At 47.5% G+C, this 21,266-nt stretch overlaps 1 protein-coding gene across 1 annotated transcript in view; it reads left to right on the top strand.

Moving 5' to 3' along the window:
* The window catches only part of MLLT6 (MLLT6, PHD finger containing), a 110,533-nt gene that overhangs the window by 23,222 nt on the left and 66,045 nt on the right, over positions 1–21,266 (top strand). Inside the window, exons 4-7 of the mRNA XM_056863308.1 lie at positions 874–983; positions 1,642–1,745; positions 5,092–5,185; positions 6,674–6,781. Of these exons, the coding sequence (XP_056719286.1) occupies positions 874–983; positions 1,642–1,745; positions 5,092–5,185; positions 6,674–6,781 (416 nt within the window). The remainder of the gene's footprint in view (positions 1–873; positions 984–1,641; positions 1,746–5,091; positions 5,186–6,673; positions 6,782–21,266) is intronic.

A 21,266-nucleotide genomic window follows, 5' to 3' on the forward strand; every position in this document is an offset into this window, starting at 1 on the left:
TTGGGGCCTTATACATGCAAAACAGGTGCTCTACCACTGAGCCACAGCCCCACCTTATAGACAAGTTAGTAGCTAGGTTGGCCCGTGAGTGACAGACCGTAATGCCCGTTGGTCAGTTTCAGGGATGGAGCCCAAAGAACTCTGCATAAAGGCCAGGAAAAGTAACGTGCAGTCCGTGAAGTGTAGTGGTTGGAGTATCCAGCTGGGATCTTGGAGATCAGGCTTCAGGTCCCCACACTGTCATGAAGCTTGAGGGCGGCCTTGGGCCAGTCACTCTCTTTCAGCCTAACTCGCAAGGTTGTTGTCGTGACGATAACATGACGACTGGAGGGCTGTGGTTCAAATCCCCACTGTACCCGTGAAATGCACTGGATGACCAGTTCCTGTCTCTCAGCCTAGCCTACCACACTGGGTTGTTGTGTGGCTAAAAGGGGAGGGCAGGAGAACCGTATATGCCACCCTGAGTTCCTTGGAAGAAGGGCAGGATCAAAATACGTTAGATTGTGGTAACAAAGAAGAATGGGGCTGTTCAATGCCCCACAGCAAAATTTGCAATCTCTGCCTCCCTGAGCAGCAATGGTAAAAAGTAACATAGGTGGGAAACTACTACGACTACGATTCCTCCTCCTCCTCCTCCTCCTCCTTCTTCTTCTTATATTTTTCCCGTCCTTTATTGGAGAAGGAGAGAACTTTGTAAGCCCCATTGGGGAGGAAAATCATTTATAAATGGAGCAAATAAAACAAATTGACCACCTCTGTGAGGCCTAGAAACCTCTTGCCACCCACTGAACGCTGAAACCAACTATTTTTCAGTCTCCTGGTTCAAGCCCTTTTGTGTCTGTTTCATGGTTTGTCTCCCTCTCCTCGATCCAGGCTGGGCCCACGTCGTCTGCGCTCTCTACATCCCCGAGGTGCAGTTCGCGAACGTCCTCACCATGGAACCGATCGTCCTCCAGTACGTGCCCCACGACCGGTTCAATAAGGTAAAAGAAACCCACCTTGTATCTCCCTCACCCTCTCCCCGGTGGGCCCAGTCTCGACTTGCCATTCTCCTGTGCCTCTTCTGTTCAGAAAGAGCTCCCCAGGAAGCAGGAAGTATTTGAATCCCCGCCTCTGGACATGCTGCTTTGTGATTGGCTGTGAGCGAAACTAAGGTTGCGTGTTCTGTACTTTGCCTTATGCACGGGGATTTTACCCGGCCTGAGCCTGTATATATTGACAGGGCGATGTCATAATCTACTCTTCCCTCGCTGGGGCAGGCTCACATCATTTGTGCTGCTTATCTCCAGCACACGTGAGGCAGCACACGTGAGCCAGCGTGGTGTTGTGGTTAAAAGCGGTGGGATTCTAATCTGGAGAACCGGGTTTGATTCCCCACTCCTCCACATGAGCTGGGGACTCTAGCCTGGTGAACAAGGTTCGATTCCCCACTTCTCCACGTGAAGCCTGCTGGGTGACCTTGGGCTAGCTGCAGTTCTCTCAGAGCTCTCTCAGCCTCACCTACCTCACGAAGTGTCTGTTGTGGGGAGAGGAAGGGAAGGAGATTGTAAACTGGTTTGCTTCTCCTTAAAAAGTAGAGAAAGTCGGCATATAAAAACCAAATCTTCTTCTCCTCCTCCTCCTCCTCCCCCCCCTTTTTAGATTTGTTACATCTGCGAAGAGCAAGGCCGGGAGAGCAAAGCAGCCTCAGGAGCCTGCATGACCTGCAACCGTCACGGCTGTCGCCAGGCCTTCCACGTCACCTGGTGAGTTTGCAGCGGTGTCAGCGTTGCCTCAGTGATAAGCCCCCCCTCCTTCCCTGTATACAAAACACACACCCTTTGCCCTGATCGCTTTTATGGGATAGGATGCATAATCCTGACCTGAGCTTCCTGTGCTAAGGGGGTTACCCTGAGAAGCTTTGCAGGTGGTGCGAGCCCTTCCAGCTGCTCCAGAAACATTGAACCTTCCTTTTCTTATCTTAAACATATGAAGCTGCCTTTTACTGAGACAGCCAGTTGGTCTTCCAAGGCCAGTGCTCTCTACTTCGATTGGCAGGGAGAACATAAGAAAGGCCCTGCTGGATCAGACCAAGGCCCATCAAGTCCAGCAGTCTGTTCACACAGTGGCCAACCAGGTGCCTCTAGGAAGCCCCCAGACAAGACCACTGCAGCAGCACCATCCTGCCTGTGTTCCACAGCACCTGATATAATAGGCATGCTCCTCTGATACTAGAGAGAATAGGTATGCAGCATGACTAGTATCCATTCTAACTAACAGCCATGAATACCCCTCTCCTCCATGAATATGTCCACTCCCCTCTTAAAGCCCTCCAACCTGGCAGCCATCACCACATCCTGGGGCAGGGCGTTCCACAATTTAACTATGCGTTGTGTGAAAAAATACTTCCTTTTATCTGTTTTGAATCTCTCACCCTCCAGCTTTAGCACCCTCCCCGGAGTCTCTTGTATTACCTCCTGCCTGATCCTTTTCAAACTGGAGGTGCCAGGGGTTGAACCGGGGGCCCTTCTGCATGCAAAGCAGGTGACCCGCCACTCAGCCTTGGCACCCACTTCAACCAATGACCGATGACTGGAACTCCCTGCCCCAGGATGTGATGATGGCTGCCAACTTGGAAGGCTTTAAGAGGGGAGTGGGGCATGTCCATGGAGGAGAGGGCTGTCTGTGGCTACTAGTCAAAATGGATGCTAGTCATGAGAGCTGTTTAGCTTGGAAAGAAAGCGGTTAAGGGGAGATATGATAGAGGTCTATGAAATTAGGCATTGTATGGAGAGGAGTGGACAGGGAGAAGCTTTTCTACCTCTCTCATAATACTAAAATGCAGGGTCATCTGCTGAAGCTGGAGGGTGAGATATTCAGAACTGATAAAAGCAAGTATTTCTTCACACAACACATAGTTAAATTGTGGAACTCCCTCATCCAGGATGTGGTGATGGCTGCCAACTTGGAAGACTTTAAGAGGGGAGTGGACATGTTCATGGAGGAGAGGGGTATTCATGGCTATTAGTAAAAATGGATACTAGTCATGATGCACACCTGTTCTCTCCATGATCTGAGGAGCATGCCTATTATATTAGGTGCTTTGGAACCCAGGCAGGACAATGCTGCTGTAGTTGTCTTGCTTGTGGGCTTCCTAGAGGCACCTGGTTGGCCACTGTGTGAACAGACTGCTGGACTTGATGGGCCTTGGTCTGATCCAGCAGGGCCTTTCTTATGTTCTTATGAAGCTGGGTCAGACCCTTGGCCTATCATGGTCAGTGCTGTCTGCTCACAATGGCTGCAGCATTCCCCGGTTTTGGGAAGCAGGTATTTCCCCCTCCTTCCCCCATAGTAATGTGGTACTTCCATTCACTTCCCAGATTTCCCCTGGGGTTGCCCACAGGCCTGGAGGAAAATGTCCTAATGCATGAAAATGGGCAGTTGAAACTTGCCATGGCATGAAGGTCAATCATATTCTATTAAGCCTCTGTTAAAGAGACAAGATGTTTTTCTGCATGCCTGTTGACAACCCTATCTCCAAGCAACTTTCCTGGCAAAGTGGGGATTTGAACTTGGGTCTCCCGGTTCTAGTCTGGCAGTCTAACTGCTACATCACATTGGCTGTCTTCGGGATAGCCATAGTGAGTTAGCGCCAGGCTCAGACTGAGTTGCTGACTTTTCAACTGGTCACTGTAACCATGTCTCTTAATGTACAGGAATGGAGATAACCGTGACTACGTACCATTAAAAATATCAGGGTATGCTGTTTTTCCTCTCCTGGTCAGTTACCAACTCTTGTTGGTTTGTTTGTTTAATTCAACTTTTACTCCGCACCTTTCCCTGCCAAGCAGCGCGCAGGGCAGCTTCCAACAATTAAAATGTACAGCCTCCAAAAAACGAGCAACAAAATAAATACACTGAGGGTCAGAGTCCTCTAAGAGGAACTGAACCTTTTGGTCCAAAGTTGCTCAAGAAAATGCGGACCGTTTGTTAAAACATGGTATAATCCATTTTAGCCTAAGTTGGTACACATAAGGACAATGCAAAAGGATATGTACCGAGGAGTCCACTGACTGAAGAGGGGTATTGGCCTTCTGTGTAAGCATTTTAGTGCTCATAGGTCCCCCATGCCAATTCAAAGGGCTGCTGAAAAAGCCCACTGTGATCTGGAGCCTGCATATCTGAGGGACCGCCTCTCTTCCCTTAGACCATTGTGGAAATCACTGCTGCCGGTTGCCTTTCATCAAAGAAGCACCTTTGGCTTCCATGAGAGAACTGGCCGTCTTTATTGTTACTCTGCTCCTCTCTTGCGGAAGCCAGGAAGGCTATGATTGGGGTATAGGAGGCTGTTTGATGCCATCATTTTTATGTGGGATTGTCTTTGTGAAGACTTTCAGTTTGCTTTCTGTAAACCACTGAGGTTTTGTTTCTTAGAATCATAGAATCATAGAGTTGGAAGGGACCACCAGGGTCATCTAGTCCAACCCCCTGCACAATGCGGGAAATTCACAACTACTTCCCTCCCACACCCCCAGTGACCTATACTTCATAGCCAGAAGATGGCCAAGATGCTCTCCCTCTCATGATCTGCCTAAGGTTATAGAATCAGCATTGCTGACAGATGGCCATCTAGCCTCTTCTTAAAAACCTCCAGGGAAGGAGAGCTTACCACCTCCCGAGGAAGCCTGTTCCACTGAGGAACCGCTCTAACTATTAGAAAATTCTTCCTCTAATGTCTAGACGGAAACTCTTTTGATTTAATTTCAACCTGCTGATTCTGATCCGACCTTCTGGGGCAACAGAAAACAACTCGGCACCATTCTCTATATGACACCCCTTCAAGTACTTGAAGATGGTTATCATATTCCCTCTCAGTCTTCTCCTCTTCAGGCTAAACATACCCAGTGGGTATAAATGTTTTAATATAAATCAACTCACCATCAGGCGATTTGGAGTAGTTTGTCCCTGTCGTCTCGTGCTTTTTTTATTATACAAAAGTTCCCTATGGGTCAGGGGCGGAGCAGACTCCCTTGCCCTTGAGGGAAAGTGAGAGGAACTTGGTTGGGTCTTGCCCCCTTACCATGATCACGTCAACGCATTTCCCAATTTCAGTGCTCAGATGGCCGGGCTCTTGTGCGAAGAAGAAGTCTTAGAAGTAGACAATGTGAAGTACTGCGGCTATTGCAAGTACCACTTCAATAAAATGGTGAGTTACCGTAATTTTGTGATCGCTTGGGTGCTAAGTCGTTGAATGACAGTGCCACCTCAGAAGTATCCATTGCAAAATGGGGGAGAAAGAACTTCTCAAGAAGCAGAGCACATGTCAAAGACCCTCCCCCCCCCATTCAGTCAATAACATCCCTGTTAGCAGGTGTTAGACCAGCAAGTACCTGGCTTGGGAAAGAGGGATATATCCTGCTACATTTTGCCAGGGGGGTTTCTTTCACTGTTGGCATTTTAAGATAGCCGCGCCATTTGCCCGCTTTGGGTGAGCAGTTTCCTGCCTGTTAATGTTATTTACCTCCATGCTAACCTTGGGCTGACCCTTTCCACACATTAAGCCGCACATATCTCCATTTCCCCTCCCCAAAATCACCCAGGCGGTATCTGACCCCTCCTGTTACTCTCAGCCTCGTAATTTGTTCAGGTTGAACTTTGTGTCCACCTTGGATGGAGGTTCCCCCCCTCCCTCCTCAATTATGAGCAGGAAACTGTGGGACAATCGTATCGTTTTGTCATTATTAGTATGAATAAACGTTTATATAACAGTGAGCAAATTTGCTTTTTCAATCTCTTGTCTTGTTTGCCTTCATGAGGGCCCGACTGAGGTAGGTAAAACTGGAGCGTTCCTTGGGTGTAACTCGGTGGGGGACGAGCCCGGACTGGGGAGAGGGGGACCTGAGAAGTGATAATAAAAAAGTGGAGCTCTGAGCTTATACAGCAGTGGTTCCCAAAGTGGGCAGTACCACCCCCTGGGGGGACAGTGGGATTACCTGGGGGGGCACTAAGAGGCAAAGGGACAGGAGGGGAGTGCTAGAGGTGGGCCCCTTCCAACAGTGTTATTGGATAGGGTAGGGGGTGCTGGGGTTGAGTTTGTGGAACCAAGGGGGCAGTGGCCCGAAATGTTTGGGAACCACTGTTATACAGAATGCCTTTTCTTTGGATGAATACTGTTGAGCAGGGAGGGGGGTTTGAAGGAATGGCTTCTCGGTCACTTGATGAACTGATGCGCTGGGTGCAGCCATGCTGGAGTCCCACATCTTGCACCCAGCATCTTAGATGCTGGCTAAACACAAATCCAGAAAATGCAGGCAAAACACATGGAAGTGCGTAGGGAGAGCGAGGCAACCTCTGACGGTTGGAAAATGCATGCATAATCAAAGCAAAGCCCTGACGTAGTCAGCAGGGTGACTGCGAGGAAACAGCCATTCATAAACGGCCTTACTGTGTGGCTCCTATTGATGTTATGTGTAGCAGAGCTTCTAGCATTTCTTGCACCAGGGTTGTGCCAAAAAACTTGAACTTCTGGCCATATCAGCCTCTGTACCCACAGACAGAAATGAGGAGGGGAAAGTTCAGCTTTCATGTTACATGCTGCTCCTTTTTGGGTTTTTTGTCTTCACCTGTTTCTTCTCTTCCTTGCCCACCGTCCTCCATCCTCCCCGCCCCTTCTCGGTTCCACACTTGCCTTCAGAAGACGTCGCGCCATTCCGGAGGCGGTTCGTTCATAGCGGGACGTAGGAGCCGCTCGACGTCACCTGCCCAAGAGAAGCATGTGTCTCACCACGAGAAACCAAAGAAGGTAAAAATAAGAATAGCCATTAAAATGATTGTGCTGCAAGGTCATTGAACAAATAAACGGCGATTCACGGCTATCAATTTACGTGACTTTTCTTTCATCGTTTAGTCGGCCTGATCTCAGAAAGAAATTTGGTCAAACAGGGTATGTGCGCTCTGCATTGACGTGTGTCGAAATTACTCTTTGGCACTGAATTCAGTACTCGAGAGGACTTTAAAAAATGTTTTTTTTAAACTAACCATGCCGGGCTAGACCTTTTCAGTGGTGATTTTAGATTATATAGTTCCTACATGGTTGCATGTACTGACCTGGATGGCCCAGGCTAGCCTGAGCTCATCAGATCTGAGAAGCTAAACAGGGTCAGCCCTGGTTAGTACCTGGATGGGAGACCTCCAAGGCAGCCCAGAGCTGTTATGCAGAGGCAGGCAATGGCAGACCAAATCGGCTGCAACTTGACGGCACTTTCCACCATCACCACACAGTTGCATGCTATGTAGACTCAATGTAGACCCCTTTGAAAGAGAAGACAGCCCCCCTCCATAGCCCCAAGGGCCCCTGCCTCATTGCTGCTGCCTCTCTGAAAAAAGGGATTTCTCTCTACCAAAAGGCTGGGTATTCACATCTTTGCTGAACAGGTCAGTTTCATTTTAATATAATAGACAATTATAAACATAGATGAACACCAACAGTCATTACATAGATCAGGTGAAAATCAGTGCAATGAATGACAGTCCATAAAAGTCCAAGATAATTTTGCAACTTCTGAAAACTTTTGCTTGTCAATTGCGTGACGGCGTGAAGCCAACTATCACGATTTTCCTATTGGAGCTAGCGGCATTTGTCTTGAACCTTCGGTGGTCTTATGTTAATTCTTATGATTTACAATGAAGCTAATTTTTGCAAAACGTGTAACCAGATCCGGAAGGCACATCGTCTTCTATTTGTGATCTTCAATCTCTTCGATAGAAAGCTTCCCGCCATTGTGCAATTGATAAGCTGAAGTTTTCAGACATTGAAAAATTATCTTGGACTTTTGTGGACTGTCATTCATAGCACTGATTTTCATGTGATGTATGTAATGATTGTTGATGTTCAGTTGCATTTTAAAGCACTGATGAAATTGACATGGTTATTTGCCACCTGTCTGCAGCCTTTCAGAAAAGCCCAGTGAAAACAATCAGAGCTTGCAAGTTTCATTGGTGTGATTTTTTTTCAGATTCCTGCAGAGGTGGGTGGAAAGAAAGTCCTGTCCCTTTCACCATTGCTTGTTTTTTAAAAAAGCATATTAGTATGCATGCTAATTCTAATGTATCCCAGACGAAATTGACAAGACTTTCTTCTGAGCCTTTGCAACCAGTCAGGAAAAGCCTCTTGGAAAACTGAAAACTCTTTGTCAGTTTCATGGAGTTAAAAAGAAGATGCCGCTGGGGCTAGAGGGGAGTCACCAACAGTATCACCCACCATTCCACCCCAGATGAGAAAATAACGTTCTGGTCAGTTTGCATCTGAAAATATGCACCGCTGTCACTATGGGGATTTTCAAAGGAAATAAGCATTCCTAAGAACACTTTCCTGGGACGAAGCACCATTAAATAAAATGGGACTTGCTTCTGAGCAGAGCTATTTGAATTACCTAGGAGGGCTTTTCTATGCTAGCTGGGTACCTAAGGCTGGGTGGAATACATAAAATATATAGATCATGAAAATATAATTTATTTAAAGCGTCATGTCAAGGTAAAAATTATTTTAAAAATGTTAAAACAGCACAATGGCATTTCCTAAGGTTGATATCTATAACCACATGCCAGACGTGTTTCGGTCTATTTGGCCTTCCTCAGTGGTCAAGTGAAACCCATGTAAAACATACACACATTTACAGATATAGATACATATACAGACATATGTCAGACCAGGCATGTATATAGGTTGTATAATATATTACCAATTATACAAACATCTGTTTAAGATTGTGTCGTTGTTATACGGCTGTATATGTCTCCCATATAAAGTGTGTGCAATTATCAACCTGGCTTTCTCTGCAGGCAATAAGGTAGTGCTGTGCGAAAGGCTTCACAAAGTTACTTGGATAAATTGTTGGGGACTGTGGTCAATACCACTGTGGATGGTTTGCTGTGGGTTGGATCATGTTGTATAATTTTGCATCATTTCACGTGTCGTGTGCCCTGACCTGGATGGTGCAGTCTAGCTTGATCTCATCAGATCTCAGAAGCTAAGCATGGTTGACCCTAGTTGGATGGGAGACCATCAAGGAATACCAGGGTAGTTCTGCAGAGGAAGGCAATGGCAAACCACCTCTGTTAGTCTCTTGCCTTGCAAACCCTACGAGGTCGCCATAAGTCGGCTGTGACTTGATGGCACTTTACACACACACAAGAATGAAAAAAACCATAAAATTGGTACATTGTTAACTGTTGTGAGGTGCTTGCATTTTAAGTTGGGGAAGGGGGAAAGTAGCAAAGGGTTAGTTTGCCATATGGGTCCCAGAAAGCAGAGAAAGTTTGGGAGGAGGTCCCACTTCAAAAGGTTTGAGAAGCTCTGGTCTAGGGGATATCTCACCCCATGTCAAGGCTCACAGCCTGTTTTTAGAACTCGGTTTTCTGTGCTGGAGAACCCAGAATTCCACACCGTAATGCGGCTTGCAAACCCGAGAAGAAGCCCTGGCTTGTTTTCATTGCTGCTTCTGTCTTTGCAACTGTACGGGCTTCAGGCTGTCTAATTTCCTCGTCTACACGGCAAGCCTTTAATGCAGCCAAGGGTGGGTTGGCTTCAGAGCGGTCCCAAAGGCAGCGGTTGCCAAGAAAAGCAGTGGAAACAGGAAAAGAGAAAATGAGGCAGGAGGGAAACGGGTAAAAAAAATGATGGCAATGGAACAATTTTTTAAAAAAATGCAACTCTGGTCAAAAAGGCAGAGAGGAGAGGAAACCAGGATGACTGGCAGGCGGTTTGGAGAGCAGCTGACACAAAATGAGACCAGGAGGATTCTATATCTGCACAGACTTTGATGCGAAACAGAGAGGGCGGTAGAGCTAAGATTCTTGGCTTTTTAAAATGGCAGTCTTGATCTGTATGACTGAGGAAGCTGTTCGCAATGGGCCAAGGCTGATCGATGTGGCCTGTGGGCAAGATGCAGGTTAAAAAAAAAATTATTTGGAGATCATCAAATTCCCCTTTCCCCACTAAAGCCTGAGAGAAGCATAACTGCAATTTCAGGGACTCTTCCAGAAGTCAAGGCTAGTGTGCCTGGAAACAGTTCTGGCTGGGGAGGAAAAGAGTCAGAGCTCCCCCCTAACTTAATTGAGGACTCTGCTTCCCCAAGGACCTTAAGCTCAGCATTCCCCTAAAAAAACCCTGCAGCTTAAAAAAAAAAAAGCATCCATGCAAAACCCTCCTACAGCTGTCCATATTCTAGGTTTTCCCCTGTGTCACGCAGTTTTTCCCTGAACAGGCTTTGGTACGATTTTTTTTTAAAATATTTTATTTATTTACTTCATTTATACCCTCATCTTTTTTCCCCGTGCGGACCCAATGAGGCTTATGGTCTTCTCCTCTCCTCCATTGTATCCTCACAACTGCCCTGTGAGGTGGGTCAGGGTGAAAGTATATGACTGGCCCAAGCTTCCATGGCAGAGTGGCGATTTGAACCTGGATCTCCCCGATCCTCGTCCAGCACTCTAAACGCTAAACCATGCTGGTACGATCTTTCCGGGATGATTGTCCTCAAAGAAGGTTTGGTCACTGTGTGGGAAGGTGTGGATTTTGGGCCTTTTCCTGAAACATTTCTCCTCACGGCCACCATAGCCATATAACTACTACCAATCTTTCCCCAAAAACGCCAGCAGAAGCCTTTTAGCAGAGTGTGTGTATATGTGTGTGTGTGTGGGGGGGGAACTGGCTCTATCAAGTGGGTTTCATCAGTCAGTGTTAGTTATGGGAATGGTCTGGTGTCGGTGGCACGTGCTGCTGTTCTTCAATCTATTGTAATGATCTGACTTGCAGGGAAGTTCCCATTGTTACGTCTGCACAGGGCTGGTCATGAGGCGTATTTTAAAAAATCTGTCTGTCTGTCTATCTATTTTATCTGTCTGACTATCTGTCTTCTATCTTTTCTATCTATCTTATCCATCTATCATCTATTCTGTCTATTCTATTTATTTTATCCATCTGTCTGTCTGTCTATCTAATCCATTTTATCTAATCCATTTTATCGATCTATCGATCTATTCCGTCTGTCCGTCCGTCTATCTAATCCTATCTATCTATCTATCTATCTATCTATCTATCTATCTATCTATTTTATCCTTCTATTTGATCTATTTTATCCATCTGCCTGTCTGTCTGTCTATCTATCTACCATCTATCTATCATCTGTTCTATCTAACGAATCTATCAACTGTCTATCTATATCTATCTTATCTATCTATCTGTCTCCTGCCTTTGTCATACTGAATCCTTCCCCTCCCCTCCCTTGACCTCTGTGAGAAGCATAATGTGTGTGTGTGTGTGTGTGTACGCGTGTGTGTGTGTGTGTAAAGTGCTGTCAAGTCACAGCCAATTTATGGCAACCCAGTACGGTTTTCAAGGCAAGAGACTTAACAGAAGTGGTTTGCCATGAGAAGCATAATACAAGCTCTTTAATGATCAAGACTTGACTGGGAAGCTCTTTTCTGGATTTCATTGTTATTGTCTGCCCCTTTTTTGGCTCCTTCCGCACACAGATGATTCCCCAATGTGGACTCATTGCCATCTCTGTGGAGCATCCACACGGGACGATTCTCTGTTCTTTCCTCTCTTTGACCTCCTGCCCACCAGTTCCAACCACTTGCGCCGCCAAAGGAGTTTTTGCCTTTAAAAAATCAGGATATGCCTATTACTGAATTTTGTTAAATGAGATGCCAGGTATGAGAGGAAAAGAAGCCAGATATTAGTGGGGAAATGCAGAAATCCATACCTTCCTGTCCACATATGGACAAACCCACGTCCATAGAACCATAGAGTTGGAAGGGGTCACACAGACCATCTAGTCCAACCCCCTGCTTTAATGCAGGATCAGCCTAGAACAGGGGTGTCAAACATAAGACTCGGGGGCCAGATCCAGCCCCTTGAGAGCTCTTATCTGGCCCACGAGCCAGACGAGGCAGCCACCCCTCCCTCAGACCCTATCTGGGCTGGCGAGGCCTGGCCTGGCCTGAGCAAGTGACATAGGTGTTGTACCCAGCTCTCGTAACAAATGAGTTCGATGCCCCTAGCCTAGAGTATCTCTGACTCTAATCTTTTCAGAAAGACTGGAACAAAGCAGGTTTCGGGAAGATCACTGCAAACCTCCGTAAAGCACAGAACCTGGTGGAACAAGTGGAGATAGAAGACAGTGACATGTGGGGGCCCCAACAAACCCCACTCGAGCTTGAGAACCAAGTAAATCCTCCATGTGAAAGCAGCCTGTTTCCTCTTGTTGACTGCTGTCTTGCTTTCCCCAGAATTGCAGGGTGTCTCCCCTAGGTCAGTTGCTAATCATGGACCATCTCTGGTATAGCAGGAAGCTGGGGGTTGTGGGTTCGGGTCCTTCTTATTTGGGGAGGGGCTGTGGCTCGAGCATCTGCTTGGCATGCAGAAGGTCCCAGGTTCAATCCCCGGCATCTCCAGTAGAAGGGACTAGGCAAGTAGGTGATGTGAAAGACCTCAGCCTGAGACCCTGGAGAGCCAGTGCCGGTCTGAGCAGACAATACTGACTTTGATGGACCAAGGGTCTGATTCAGTAGAAGGCAGCTTCATGCGTTCATGTGAAGCTGCTCCCCTCCAAGGCATTTGGGCCGTTAAAGAAGGCAGACCTGGAATTTCGGCACCCCCGGAAGCTGCCTCTCTGGCTCGGCTGGCCCTGCTTGCACAAGCCCACTGGGAAATCTCAAAGCAGTCTTGCAGCAGCTGCTGTCAGCTCCTTCCGAAAGTTGCCTTCTGAGAGAAGAGGAATGCAGATCAGGGAGCGGTGGATGAACAGGTGTGAACCGATGCTACCAGACAGAGCCCCAAGGCCGGGAGCATGTTTCTGTCCATGGTCTGTCAGATGTCACTGAGATGTCCACAAGCGAGGTCCACAGATAGCAGCCCTCACCAAAGGCCTTTCTTTGCTCAGCTGGTGCCATACCCCACAAGAAGGAACACTTAGAATTGTTTGTTATAATTGGCCAAAGGGGCAGTGTTGAATAAAACAAGGTGGGATTTGGTTAACTTGTTTGTTTCAACATTCCCAGACTGCCTTTCTCTGCATCCAGGACAAAGGAAGGCCAATTACATATCACAAAACCATCCACAACTGTGATACCAGTTCATTATTTTGGGTCCTGAAAATGGTGGTGGTGGGAGAACCCTTCTGTGCCAGATTCCCAATTCAAATCAGGGCCCTGCATCTTGTGCATTTAAAAGGAAAAACCACAGGAAGTTTTATGTGTAACATTCTCAGTGCTTTGTCCAGTTTGATCGTTCTCCATTCCTAGTTAACAAGGTTTTCACTTTTATTTTTATTTTATTTTTTGCTTTATATTTTATAATTGAAACTACTCCAGTCTACAGATATGAGCTCAAGACCCTGATGCAGAGAAGGACAGTGGCAGGAAACGGCAGGAAAGAATTGTGCCCTTTCTCCCACATGGCTGTGCATTCAACGGCCACATAGGGAACCTTCTGAGATGTGTGCATCGTGGATACAATCTGAGCGCTCTCCCCCCCAATGCAACAGAGTTTTCAATATCCAGGACTGCAGATCCGCACACAGAAACATGCTTCCGTATAGCGATAGAGATCTTGGGGACCATGTGCGTGCAAAACAACATTAAATTATAATAATATAGGACTGGCCTTGCTGGCTCAGATCCGTATATTCCAGCAACAACAGCCAGCTAGATACATCTGGGAGGCTCCCAGATGGGGCACGAAGGCCTTGTGCTGTGACGTTATTTCCAGCCTGTGCTATCCAAAGGTATACTGCCTCCGTACATGGAGGTTTTGTTAAGCTCTCCAGGCTAACATTCATTCCTAAATTGCAGGGTTGAAACAGGGTTCATAATCACATCGTGGAATTAGATTGGGTTGGACCTAGAGTAGGATTTCTGCTGATAGAAAGGCATGGTGCATTTTTCACTGATTTCCCCACTGCTGTGGCCGACCTCTGATTTCTCCTTCATGCTGTTCCTGGAGGCCTTGTGTCCCCCAGGGGCAAAATTTTGGGGGGCATTTTGGATGGAACCAGGATTGGGGGGAGGTGACAGGGCACACTGTGTTGATGGGAATTCTTCTGTCAGTGGATGTTTTGGGTGGGATCCAAGCCATTATCTTTATTTTTTTATTATTATTTATTCTGTGGCCTGGTCTCAAGCAGAACAATTTATTATGGATTGCAGTTAATGTGTTTTACAGCTTTTCTTTTCCAGTCCAGTATGAGTGGGTAGATCAAATCCTTTTTCTGACTTGAAACATGGAAATAATGTCCCGAGTGCTAAAACTAGGCTTCATCCCAGTATCTCAAAGTTCAAGGGAACTATTGTGGTTAAACCCCCCCCCCCCGAAAAAAACCAACACAGAAAAATGCCAACTTGGCAAGGAAAATCAAGACCTCATCCGGCTCAGCCGGTGATGTATTCAAATATTCTTTCTGTGCCACTTGGCAGGAACTGTCTATTGTAATTATTTGGACTCACTTCTGTCTGTGTGGGAAAAAAACTACAGAAGCTTTCAAGTGAGTTCTTTAATTGGGAAAATTGGAAAGAACTAAGAGTTCTGCATCTAACCTGGAAGCACAAAGCAAAGTAGTTCCAGCAAGGAGGGAAAAAGTTTAAATTTTCTCTCAAGTTGGTCTTTTACTATCTCCTCTCAAGTTCAACACTGCAGTAGTGCAATATACCAAAATAGTTACCCTAATAAAGTTTCACTAATGCAGTTCTCTTCAAAACACAGTTTAGATGTCTACATCGTAAGGAGAGCGATACCTTTCTAAGTCCATTGAGGTCAGTGGGCTTACAAGGGTGTACCTCTGTTTAGGATTGCACTATTAAACACGGAAATGTTTACCTCAAAGCCTTGTTCTTTTGCCTGTGGTAAACTTGGGGGGGAGCTGATTGAATAACCCCCACAAGTACACACATCTGAACCTCTTCACATCAAAAACTAGCACCTCAGGGGGAAATATCCTATCCTAGAGAGCCAGTGTGGTGTAGTGGTTAAGTGTCAGACTGGGATCTGGACGGCCCAAGTTCGAATCCGTACTCTGCCACGGAAGTTCACTGAGCAACCTTGGGCCGGCCATTTTCTCTCTTAGGCTACCCTACTTCACAGGGTTGTCGTGAGGATAAAATGGAGGAGCAGAGAAAAAGGACATGAGGCTCTTTGGGCCCCGCTCGCTGTCGGGGAGAAAGTCGGGGTATAAATGAAGAAAGTAAATTAATCATTTTTGCCTCTGAAAGGAAGTTTTTTTGTACAAAGGAGCACAGACGCCAACAATTCCCTCACCTGCAGTGGGACAACACAAAGATTTATTATCTCAGGGTCTAACTAGATAACTCTGTGTGAGCACCATGATTGAATACAGTAAAGGCAAACAGCCTTTTTTTATAAAGGGTTTTTTAAAAAGGCAAATAGCAGCTGTGTGGGGTCAGATTTGGATGGAAGCCATAGCATAGCACATGAGGTTTTAACCCTTCCACCCCTGGCTTAAGCCTAGCTTGTTCCCTGGTGCTGATCTCCCAAATGCCTCGGACACAGAGACACAAGGCCAGGGTAAAGGTGAGGACGCTGGCCTGTATCCTGCCACTCTTCTCAGCAACCTTTGATGCCTTCTGCCAACAGACGTGGTTCTTGTGCTGAAGGAAGAGCCACTTCCGTTGGTGGAAGGCTTTTTAGGCAAGAGGAAGGCTTCAAAGTTTGCTGAGTGGCAGGATGCAGACCGCCATCTGTTTCACCGTCTAAAGCACCAACTAGTCCTAGGCAAATAACTTTTTCTTGGCCTTATAGCAGCGCAGGCCTACCTTATAGGGGGATCTTAATTTTATTTATTTTGTTTTATTTACTTAATACCCTGCCTTTCTCTCCAACGGGGACCCAAAGTGACTTACATCCTTCTCTCTGTTATTTTGTTCTTGCAACAACCCTAGGGTTGCCAACCTCCAGGTAGAGGCAGGGGTTCTCCCAGCATTACCACTGATCTCCAGATAGAATCATAGAGTTGGAAGGGGCCATACAGGCCATCTAGTCCAACCCCCTGCCCAATGCAGGATCAGCCAAGAGCATCCCTGACAAATGTTTGTCCAGCTTCTGCTTCAAGACTGCCTGGGAGGGGGAGCTTACTGCCTCCCTAGGTAGCTGATTCCACTGTCAGCCAACTCTTACTGTAAATCCCTCCCTGCCAATATCCAGACCGTGGCTTTCCACCCTCAATTTAAACCCATTATTGCAAGTCCTATCCTCTGCTGCCAACAGGAATAGCTCCTTCTCCTCCTCTAAATGACAGCCCTTCAGATACTTAAAGAGAGTAATCATGTCCCCCCTCAACCTCATCTTCTCTAGACTAAACATTCCCAACTCCCTCAGCCTTTCCTCATAGGGCTTGGTCTCCAGGCCCCTGATCGTCCTGGAGATCCCTGGACAAAATGATCTATGGTATACCATAAAGTCTAGGAGAAAGTCCCTCCCCAGGTACAGCCTCCAAATCTCCAGGGATTTTTCAAGGCAAAATTGGCAGCGCTAGCTGTGAGGCAGGGTAGGGGTGGGAGTATATGACCGGTCCACGGATAACTCACAAGCTTCCATGGCAAAGTAGGGTTCAAACCTGGGTCTTCCAGATCCTAGTCTGACATGCTAGCCACTACTCCACACTGGCTTCTTTTGTGAGGATGTTTTGTAAGGATGGGTAGAGAGCAGGTGGGGTGCATTGGTTAAGAGTGTCAGACTAGTATCTGGGAGGCCCGGGTTCAAATCCCCACTGGTGCCATGGAAGCTTGCTGCATGACCTTTGGCCATTCACACTCTCTTGGTCTAACCTACCTCACAGGGTTGTTGTGAGGATAAAACAGCAGAGAGGAGAATGATGTGTGCTGCTTTGGGTCCCCATTGGGGAGAAAGATGGGGCACAAATGAAATAAATACCATGATGTGCTTTTAACAGTTTTTTTTTTAAATGCCACATTATTATTTATTCTGCATGTCCTGGGACTGAGCATGTCCTTTCTTCTACCCATGTTCGGAAGCTTATGGCTGCAGTTATTCGCTGACTGGAAATGCTCTGAGGTTTGATTGGTTCCAGTCCACTTGTATGTCTTGGGAAAAGCCTCATTCTAAATTGTGTGGGGTTATTGTTGTTGTTGTTTTGGTGCAAATGCTCAGAGATACTGATGTGTGTTGTGTCATCAAGACTCTTCCGACTTATGTCAACTCTATGAATGGTCCTCCAAAATGTCCTATTGTTAACAGTCTTGGTCACATCTTGCAAACTGAGGGCTGTGGCTTACTTGATTGAGTCAATCCATCTCATTTTGGGTCTTCTGCCTTTGACTTTTCCTAGCATGATTGTCTTCTCCAGGGAGCCTTGTCTTGTCATTATGTAACCAAAGCATGATAGCCTCAGTTTAGTCATTTTAGCTTCTAGGGAGAGTTCAGGTTTGATTTGCTCTAGAACCTAGGGTTGCCAACCTACAGGTGGCGACTGGAGAGGTCCTGGTATCATCCAGTATCCAGACAAAGGAGATCAGTTCCCCTGGAGAAAATGGCAGCTTTGGAAGGTGGACTCTATGGTATTATACTTGCTGAGCTCCCTCTCCTTCCCAGGCTCCACCTCCAAAAAATCTCCAGGTATTTTCCAAGCCAGAGTTGGCAACCCTATTTAGAACCCAGTTATTGGTCTTTTGGGCAGTCCACAATATACGTAAAAATCTCCTCCAACACATTTCAAAGGAATCCACATTTTTTCTTGTCTGCTTTCCAATTTTCCACGTGCTTAGAGAGGCTGCCAAAAGAAAGCATTTGCACATGCTCAGAGACACTCTGGAGAGAGGCAGAGACTTTGCACATGCTCAGAGATGCTCCGAAGAGAGGCAGAGCTTTTGCACATGCTCAGAGACGCTCTGGAGAGAGGCAGAGACTTTGCCCATGCTCAGAGAAGCTCCGAAGAGAGGCAACGAGCTTTTGCAATGCTTAGAGACGCTCTGAAGAGAGGTAGTAAGATTTTGCACATGCTCAGAGATGCTCCAAAGAGAGGCAGCGAGCTTTTGCACACACTCAGAGGCACCCCGGAGAGAGGCAGAGAGCTTTTGCACATGCTCAGAGACCCTCTGAAGAGAGGCAGCGAGCTTTTGCATATGCTCAGAGATGCTCCAAAGAGAAGTAGAGAGCTTTTGTGCATGCTCAGACACTCTGGAGAGAGGTGGAGAGACTTTGCACATGCCTAGAGACAATGGAGAGAGGCCGAGATCTTTTGCACATGCTCAGAGACACTCTGGAGAGAGGCAGAGATCTTTTGCACAAGGTCAGAGACGCTCCAGAGAGAGGCAGCCAGCTTGTGCACACGCTCAGAGACACCCCGGATAGAGGCAGAGAGTTTTTGCACATGCTCAGAGACGCTCTGAAGAGAGGTAGCGAGATTTTGCACGTGCTCAGAGATGCTCAAAAGAGAGGCAGCGAGCTTTTCACACGCTCAGAGGCACCCCGGAGAGAGGCAGAGAGCTTTTGCACATGCTCAGAGACGCTCTGAAGAGAGGCAGCGAGCTTTTGCAGATGCTCAGAGACACTCCGGAGAGAAAGAGAGAGCTTTTTGCACATGCTCAGAGACGCTCCAAAGAGAAGTAGAGAGCTTTTGTGCATGCTCAGACACTCTGGAGAGAGGTGGAGAGACTTTGCACATGCCTAGAGACAATGGAGAGAGGCAGAGATCTTTTGCACATGCTCAGAGACACTCTGGAGAGAGGCAGAGATCTTTTGCACAAGGTCAGAGACGCTCCAGAGAGAGGCAGCCAGCTTGTGCACACGCTCAGAGACACTCTGGAGGGAGGCAGAGATCTTTTGCACAAGCTCAGAGTCGCCCCGGAGAGAGGCGGGGAGGCTTCGCGCGTGTCCCGGGCCCCTGCCCCAAGCGTCAGCGGGGCGCGCGCTGCCCAAAGCGCTCGGAGGGGTCCCGGGCTCGGGGCCGGAGAGGAGACCCGGCTGCCCAAAGGCCCCGGCCTGCCTGCCTGCCTGCCTCCCTCCTCCCGCACGGCCTGCCCACCCCGGACACCCCGGCCCCCGCCGAGCTCGGCCGCTCCTGCCGTGCCCGGAGACCGCGAGGGAGGGCGAGGCTCTCTCCGGCATCTGGAGGGATCCGGTTTCACGCGGCCGGGGCGCCGCCTCCCCCTGGCTGGCTGGCTGGCTGGCTGGCAAGCCGAGCCCTCCCCTCCTCTCCTCTCTCCTCCCCTCCTCTCTCCCCCTCCTCCTCGGGCTGTCCCTGCGGCGATGCCGCCCCCCGCCCGCCCCGCAGTCCCCGCCCGGGGTGGGGACGAGACTTCCCTCCTGCTGCTGAACTTTGGGGCCATCCGATGAACTCGGGCCGCCCCCCTGCCGTTTGCAAACCCCGGCGCGCCCGGAGAGAGGCGGAAAGGTAGGAGGGGGGGGGGGCTTGGATTTGGAGGGCAGGGAGTGGGAACCGATCAGGGGGTCGCCCACCCCTCCCCTCCCCCAAGGGGACTTTAAAGCTGCTAATGACAGGGTGGCTCCGAAGTCTTCCAGGAAATCAGGCTTCTGCAGAAAGCAGGAAGGGCTTGCAAATAATATTTCTGGTTAATTTCAGGGGAGGGGGAGCTTGGGGGGAAGGGGGGCATTGAAGGGCCATAAGGGAATGGGGGGGGGGTCAGCTGCCATACCAGAGCAGCTGACTGCATTTCAGTGTGATTGAATTGGCATCCAGATAGACAGACAGACACATGCTTACATACACACACACATATATACCAGTGCTGGAATTTCTTCATTGGTGGTGGACAGACAGCCCTCTGTGTGTGTGTGTACACACACACATACACACACAGAGGACTGTCTCCTCACCACTGTGAGTGTATACACACCACACAAAGGAATTTCAAAGGGAGATTGGAAAGAGAAACTGCTGAATTACACTTGATATTCAAACTAAAGTCAATGCATTTACCTGGGCTGAATAAAGACCTTGCATTCATGGCTCATGACCAATGCTGATTTCTCCACACCCATCTCTCCCCTGGACATCACAGACTCTTCTGCATACCACACCTAATCCCATCACGCCTGCTATTCACATTTACATACTGTTAACATTTACATACTAATGCTTGACTGAATTCACTCTCCTCTACTTAAAGACAGATGGATTCACATTCTAGCTGTATCTGAAGAAGTGAGCTGTGGCTCACGAAAGCTCATACCCTACCAGAAAATATTCTTGTTAGTCTTTAAGGTGCTGCTGGACTCTTGCCCTTTTCTAACACCACACTGTGTATACACAACCACAGAGGATACACACCGCAGAGTGGTATACACACCACAGAGGACTGTCTACTCACCACCAATGAAGAAATTCCAGCACGGGTGTCTTGTGTAAAAACGGTAATGATGAAATGTCCATTTTGCGTGCTGTGTGTGGGGCCAGCTATTTGAGTGCGGGCAACAATTAAGACTGGCAGAGTGAAGCAGGAAGGGCAGTGCCGCGCCTCTGGTGCGCTTTTGCGAGAACTGCCTTTTTAAGAATTCCCCCCCCCCAAAAAAAAACAAGTAGCCAAATTTTGTGCAATTGCATATAAAGTTCCACGCATAATGTTGGGCAATTGCAATTAGGTTAAATAATAATTTGGTCTGTTTTAGTCTATCATAAATTATATGGAAATTTTAATTAGGAGTGTGTTTGGTTGAATTGCTATAATTCTTTTGTATAAACGATACGTGTGTTTTACTGGCTTATGCTGTATCAATAAACCTGAATCTGAATTCCCCCTCCCACCCCCATCACGATGCCACACTACCCCACAGCTTGTTCCCTCAATGAGATCCACTACCATTTCCCCACACCCTTTTATTCTGTTCTTTACACTGCCAGACCACAGGTCGTGAGCAAAACAAGTTCAATAAATTCAATAATACAGAAATAGCCAAACATACAGAAACACAATAACTGAGCAGTACAGTTGAAAGGAAATATAATTAAAAAACATAGATAAAATTTTTGCCACTGCGAGGGTTATATTTAGATCAGTAACAGCCAGTAGCTTTGCAACTGTCTCTTGCTTTAGGGCAGGTCCCCACCTCTGAACGTATACTGTGACCCATTTATCTCTGGTGAGATCATGCTTTTTACAATCAACAAAAAAATGCCAAACAGTGACCAAACGCCCTGATCCACAATCACAAAATCGCTCTGTGTTTCTGTAGACATGATATAGCAACAGATGGGAAACCTGTAGGGTTGCCAGATCTGGGTTGGGAAATTCCT

Source organism: Euleptes europaea, chromosome 18 (genome assembly GCF_029931775.1).
Source record: "Euleptes europaea isolate rEulEur1 chromosome 18, rEulEur1.hap1, whole genome shotgun sequence".
NCBI lineage: Eukaryota > Metazoa > Chordata > Lepidosauria > Squamata > Sphaerodactylidae > Euleptes > Euleptes europaea.